This window comes from Pteropus vampyrus, unplaced genomic scaffold (assembly GCF_000151845.1).
Source record: "Pteropus vampyrus isolate Shadow unplaced genomic scaffold, Pvam_2.0 Scaffold86, whole genome shotgun sequence".
Classification (NCBI taxonomy): domain Eukaryota; kingdom Metazoa; phylum Chordata; class Mammalia; order Chiroptera; family Pteropodidae; genus Pteropus; species Pteropus vampyrus.
The window spans coordinates 389,535-395,964 of NW_011888867.1; the positions used below are offsets into that span (position 1 = coordinate 389,535).

General features: G+C 57.3%; 1 protein-coding gene across 1 annotated transcript in view; it reads right to left on the reverse strand.

The window, feature by feature from the left end:
* ARHGEF10L (Rho guanine nucleotide exchange factor 10 like) overlaps positions 1-6,430 on the reverse strand; it is a 134,342-nt gene that overhangs the window by 64,933 nt on the left and 62,979 nt on the right. The window contains exons 8-10 of the mRNA XM_023532645.1: positions 4,112-4,220; positions 1,476-1,582; positions 683-832 (exon numbers count right to left, since the gene is read on the reverse strand). Of these exons, the coding sequence (XP_023388413.1) occupies positions 683-832; positions 1,476-1,582; positions 4,112-4,220 (366 nt within the window). The remainder of the gene's footprint in view (positions 1-682; positions 833-1,475; positions 1,583-4,111; positions 4,221-6,430) is intronic.

The following is a 6,430-nucleotide window of genomic DNA, read 5'->3' on the forward strand; positions in this document are numbered from 1 at the left end:
CCCCCGCTACCAGGGCCAGCCTGGCCCTGTTCAGCTCTGCCTACGACTGAGCCAGTACGTCTAATGGAGCAGTGGCAACGATGTCACAGCAAGCTCTCCCCGCCCACTCCGGACCTAAAGCCACACTCCAACCAGCTTTGTCAGAAACACGTGATATTTTCATCTCCACCTGCTTGAGGTCTGGGCTCCCCTCGGGGCTTCTGACCTCGGGAGGGGAAGAGAGGGCGTTATTAACACTCTCCCAGCCTGAAAATCCCCTTCTCTATTGGCCTCATTCTGAGAGCCGAAACACCCCAAAGGATTCTCCATTTCAGGAATGTAAACAATAGACCAAGTGGGCACACCTTAGTCAAGTCACACGAGCATCTACTTAGCGATCCCTGGGCAACTGATGGTGAGAGAGGATGTGTCCTCTCTGCTGTGGGGAGCTCCAACATAAAAGGGAGACACGGCCCCATCCCAGGGGCTTCCAAAGAGGTGAAGAAAATATGGTCCCTTCCAGGCATGAAAGGGACCACATGCCCTCGGCTGTCCAGGACGGCTTCATTTCATGGAACCTCAATTTGTTTCAGAAAATGCAGTCCTCCCATGAACACCAAGGCATCAGGAATTTTTAATGTCCCAATTTGGAGGTCCACCTGTCCCAATAAAAGAGCTGATCTTTGGCCTCTTCCCCTTAAAACTGTCCAGGGTCCCCAAACATTCCTTGCAAAGTGGCCCTCCCTGCCTCTCCCCAGAGTCCCTGGAGTCGTACCTGGAGCACCCGCTTCAAAGACTCCACGTAGCTGCCTTCGCTCTGCACGATGGAGCCCAGGATGTGCCTCCGCACCACCTACCCGGGCCGGAAACACAGTCAGTGCCTGCGCCCCCCGTGGTACAGAGCCAGCACCTGCCAGGGGCACAGCCCCAGGTGACAGAACAATCGTTATGCCCAGGGGAACTGATGGCTGAGGGGCAGAAGGGACCTGTGCCTCCCAGAGCTAAGCCACCCCGATCTCAGTGTGACACTGTGGGAGAAGGAAGACATTTCCCAGGGAGCCCCAGCTTCTGGGGGAAGCCGAGGACGCCGGCGGCGGCTCTGAGCTGGGCGGAGGGTGGGGCCGGGCACCTCGCCGCCCCCGGAGTTGGATTAGCTCAGGGCTTCTCAGCTCTTTTTGAATTGCAGTCTCTTCTGTCGAACACCTTCGTCTGAAACAGCTAAAACTGCTTCGGTTGCCGTGGGCATGGGAAGCAAGAGCTTCAAGTGCTGGGGCCCCAGCATCCCCGGGACACCAGCGCGGAACCCACAGGGCCCAGTTAGGAAAGTCTGTGCATCTGGCTGAGACGAGAACCCAAGAGGCCCAGCTGGGGTTCTGCCAAGAGCCCCGACTGTCACTTCCCCTTCAAGACACAGACCTTGCAGCTCCAGGTAATAGGCTGGGACCCTCGACCATCCCTTCCCCGGAAGACCCCTGCCCCCTGCTCTTCCCACAGACCTGCTGAGGGCTCAGGCCATCTGGCATGGGGCCCAGTTCCGGGGCTGGAGGCTTGAGGTCCGTAACGCTGACCTCCAGGAGCCCCATGTCCTCCTCTTCCGAGTCACCTGGAAAGTCAGATGGGCTAGTGACACAGGCAAGGCAAGGACAACTGCTCAGACTCCATGAGCTGGGAACCACCCTAGCCCAGAGTCCTGGGGAATGAGCAGCTCCTAGGGCCACACAGGGCCAGAGCCCAGTCACTGTATCCACAGCCACAGTCTGCTAGAATAGTCTGTCCCCAAATAAACATGAGCAAGGGAGGGAGGGAGGGAACACAAAGCAGCGAGTGGTGGGGGCTCTGCTCTTAGAATCCACTCCACCAGATGTCACCGTCCCTGCTCAGACCCGCCCGCTTCTGGCCTGGCGAGGGCCAGGCCGCCCATGTCCCCATCACCAGGCACTAAAAATAGTTTTCTTCTGGATGCCTAAAAGGAGGAAGAAAGCCCCGAGAAAACAGGCTGTTTGGCTTTGTGTTTTCATCTTTCAAAAAAAAAAATATATATATATGCGAAGAACCAAGAGGGAAAAGTTCAGCTGGTGTCCTTAGAGCAACTCAGGATGAGTGGGGGCGGGTCTCAGACAGAGGACAGAGGGGACAGAGGCCCAGACCGAGAAAGAGGGGAAGCCAGGCAGCGTGCAGGGGTCTGACCTTGGAGGTCCGGCCCCCCAAGAGAGAGAGAGGTACAGGGAGACGGGACCCTGGCTGCTCATGGCTCTAAAACCCAAAGGCGGCGGCCGTGGGCAGCAGGAAGTGGGTGCTGTGGGGAAGCGGGGAAGAAAAAAGAAGTGGCACTGACTCCAGGGAGCAGAGGGAACAGGGACACCCAGGCAGGCCCTTACCTGAGCAGGAGACAGAAGAGGAGGAGGAGGAGGGACAGCGGACGACGGTGTGGGCGTGGGGGTGGTGAGGGCCCTCCTGCCTGGCCCACATGGTCCCCTGGGCATCACTCCGCACCCACCCCAGCCACGGGCCCCGCGGCTTCCTCTTCCCCCACGCGCCATTGGGTAACATTCTTGGCCGGAGATTCGAGCCCTGCCGCGGCTATTAATAACGCCTCTGGTGGGAGGGTCACTTTAGGAAAGGCTCTGGGCTAACAGACGGGGTGGGGAGGGCCTGGGGAGAGCCCGCTGACCGCCACGCCTGGGGGTGGGGAGGGTGACCAGGATCAGCTCCTGGCCGGCCGGCCTGTCCACCCTGCCCGTTCCCTGGGCCACTCCACAAAGTTTGGAACGGCTCCTGGGCCCGTCTCCTTTCTTGTCGGGGGCCAGAGCTCCCCCAAAGCTTTAGCGCTGCACCCGGTACGTGTCGTGGTGGGATTAGACTCATTTCACAGACGGGGGAGGACTGTGCCGAGTCGCACGGCTGCGAGGCCGTGGAGCCGGGATCTAAAGCCAGGTCAGTGAGATGCGCTGCTCGCACCAAGCACCTCCCCTTAGCGCCCGAACACGGGGAATGACGCCTGCGTGTGGGAGCCAGAGCCACGCCGGCCTCTTCCCGTGCACCACCTCGGCCATCCTCACCACGGCCCCCGACGCAGATGCCTTACTAGCCCGCTGTCCAGAAGAGGAAACTGAAGACAGAGAGGGTGAAATATATAACTTTTCAAGAGGGCACAGAGCCTCAAAGTTCTCCTTGGCTTTATCAGCTATGCTGACCTGGCCCCTCCCAAGCTCTCACCCCTACCCTCACTACAACCAGAAGAAGAAGCCTCTTCCACCCTTTCCATGCCTGTGTGTCCCCAGGCAAGTCACTGAACATCTCTGTGCTTATTCCTTCATCTCTGAATGAGAGCAGGACAGTCCTCTGTAGCTATTTAGTGTTTATAAGGATTAAGTGAAGAACTATAAAGCTCTTAGGAGTACCTAGCACACAACACAGACTCGACAAATACAGACTATCACAAAAATCATTTCTTGGACATTTCACACTTCCCCCGCTCCTAGCCTTTGCATGTCCTCGCTCCTGTGCCCCAAGTGCCCGGTCCCCTCCCCGTGCCCCACTTCTGACTGACCTGGGTCCCCGTCTCCTGCTCTCAGCCCCTCTCTGACCTACCATCCACTCCCACATCTTATGCTCATTTCCTTCTGGAGGCCTGCAAACAGAGCTCACTGTGGACCCCGACACATCACTGTTATCTTCACTGTCACTGCCACTTGCATGCCTGTGTCCCCGACTGCACCAGCAGCACCAGTGGAGGGAAACGCTGTTCGATTCATCGTGGTGTTCCTGCACCCAGCGTGGGGCATGGCACATAGTAGGTGTTCAGTAAATACTGGCTGGCGGAGAGATGGGTGGATGGATGAAGGAAGGAGTGAATAAGAGCACTCAAAGATGAGGCCGAGTGAGCCAGCAGGAGGCCATGACAAAGGGCAAGGGCAGGGACACTGAAGAGACGGGCCCCACGTCTCCCGGGAGAGAAGGCCACACCTCCAAGAGAAGTAGGAGATAGGTTGGGACTGACTGCCAGGACACTTGGGGCTCAGTCCCCAAGCTCCACCGCCAGAGGAGCCCAGACACCAAGTGACCTCGCCCACCTGCCCCACTGCGACAGGGCTGAGCATCGACCCTCCCAGGCCCGGCCACAGTGCCTCACCAAGGACATCTTTCCTGTGTAAAAAGGACACTTTGCGCAGGACGGCAATCCTGGTCTTCTCCAGCCCGTCTTTGGTCCCGCTCTTGGCCGCCTTCATGAACTGCGTCATCTGGGCAAAGGCAGAGGGGCCCGTCAGAGAAGCGGAGGCAGGCCCTGGAACACCTGCCACCAAGGGCCACCAGCCCCACCAAGGCCTCCCAGCCAGGACTACCAATATCAAGACCCGGGGGCCCATGCCCTCCCAGGGAGGGGCAGCAGCGGCTTAGAGGGACAGAGCCACTGGGATGGGGTGAGAAGGGGCATTCATGCCCCAAGGTATCCCTGGGGGAACCCTCTTTGTGGGAAAGGGGTGGTCCTAACTTGATTTTTTTTCCTCTTCGGACAAATTACACATGTATCTACTCCTGTCAAATTAAGGAGAAGGTATCACACAGGGGAACGGCTCAAGGCCTGGAATCCTAGCCTGGGTTCCCAACTCCGCCACTCCCCAGCAACATGACTTGGGCCAAGTCATAACCTCACGGAGCCTCAGCTTCCTCACTGAGACTCGCCAGGGTCTGTGAGAACTAAACGGCAGGATCTGGGAAAGCACACTGGACAGAAACGTTAGCCATACAAATGTCGGTGTTTACTTAAGGGGCAACTAGAAGGAGGTGAGTACACAACGCCATCCCACCTGCTGAACCCGGGAAACCCCGTGCCCTGCCCCCCGAACACCCAGGTTTCTTACTGAGCCACTGCCCAGGAAAGGAGAGAAGGCTGAAGTTGTCACAGAGCGGGGTGCAACTTCCCCGAGCAGGGAGGGAGGGCCCCGCGGACACAGGCACAGCCAGCTGAGCAGAATGTGGGGTGCAGGAGGATGTGGAGAGGAAGCAGGCACCCCGGGTGCTGGGGGAGCCCAGGGCCTGCAAACAGAGCTGCTGTCCCCTCATTCTTTTGTCCCCTCCCAGCCCAGCTTTGGCATCTTCCCCCACACACAGCCAGCACTGTCCAATAGAAGTTTCTGGAAGGGCTGAAATGCTCTGTCTCTGTGCTGTCCGACACAGCAGCCACTAGCCACATGTCACCATCGAATGTCCGAAAAGTGACTGATGTAACTGAGGACCCAAATTCCTGATTATAATTAATGTTAATTAATTTAAATTTAAATAACCATGTGCCTATCATAGTAGTGCAGTTCTAGGAAAACCCTCTCCTTCCCGAAGTTCTCTAACTGAAAGTGGGGAGCACTTATCTGGGGGGTCCCTGGTCTCTGCTCTCGCTATCGCCTTCCTCCAAACACCCCCTGGGTCCCTGGCATAAGTGTCTCGGCACTTCTTGGGGGTTTGGGCCAGGAAAGTTTGTAGAAAACCCAGTGGGCTCTGAGGCTGGGGGGCAGGGTGGTATCTTTTCAAGAACAAGGCTAGCTTTCTAGAAACAACCAACAGGGTAGAAGAAAAGTCCCCAGCCCTTCCCTGTATTTAAACAGAAATTCTAGAGCAGTAATTCTTGGCCTTTGGGAAGGAGAGGGTTACAAACATCTTTGAGAACTAACAAGAGGGACAGATGTTGACCCCAAAAACTGTACAAACATGCTCATCCTCTTCCGGGAGGGGCCACAACTCCCCCAACCCACCCCCCAGTGAGAAACCCCTGTCCTGGAGCCTGGTTCCTATCTTGGTAGACAGCCTTCGGGGGGCTGTCCTAGGAACCCCCAAATAGTCTTTGGGGAAACTATCTAAGGCCCTTCTGGCAAAAAAGAAAAGGTGAGTACCCCAAAAGTCCCTGAGTTAACCTGCCACCCCCACCCATCTTCAGAGTTCAGAGGCCGGGCCGGGGGGAAGCAGCTCGGCCTTGGGCTCTGTCCTTCATGTGCTCCCGGCTCCTCTCTGGGCATCAGCTTCCTGAGAAGTTCAACCTACCCCCACGCCAGGTCCCAGGGCTCTCAGGGGTACTTGTACCCGGGCCCTGGAAACTGTAAAATGCTCTTCTCCTCCTCCTGGGGAGGCTTCGGGACCTGATGAAGAGGGCAGTGCCATGGGATGGAGAACACACAGGTTTGAACCCCAGCTGCTGCCCGCTGGCATGACCGCCAGCCAGGTATTTCTCTCGCTGGCCTCACTAATGCTAAGTGACAGCAGTAAGGCATAGGAGGGTGCCCTGGGGACAATACAGTCAGGCGCACAGATAATAACGCCACCATCCACCAAGGTCTCAGCTTGTGCCAAGCACAGCACTGAGCAACTCACAGACCTGAGCTCATCTAATCCTAACATCCACCCTGGGGGCTGGTACTGCCCCCATTTCACAGGCAAGGAAACCAAGGTTCAGAGAGGTCAA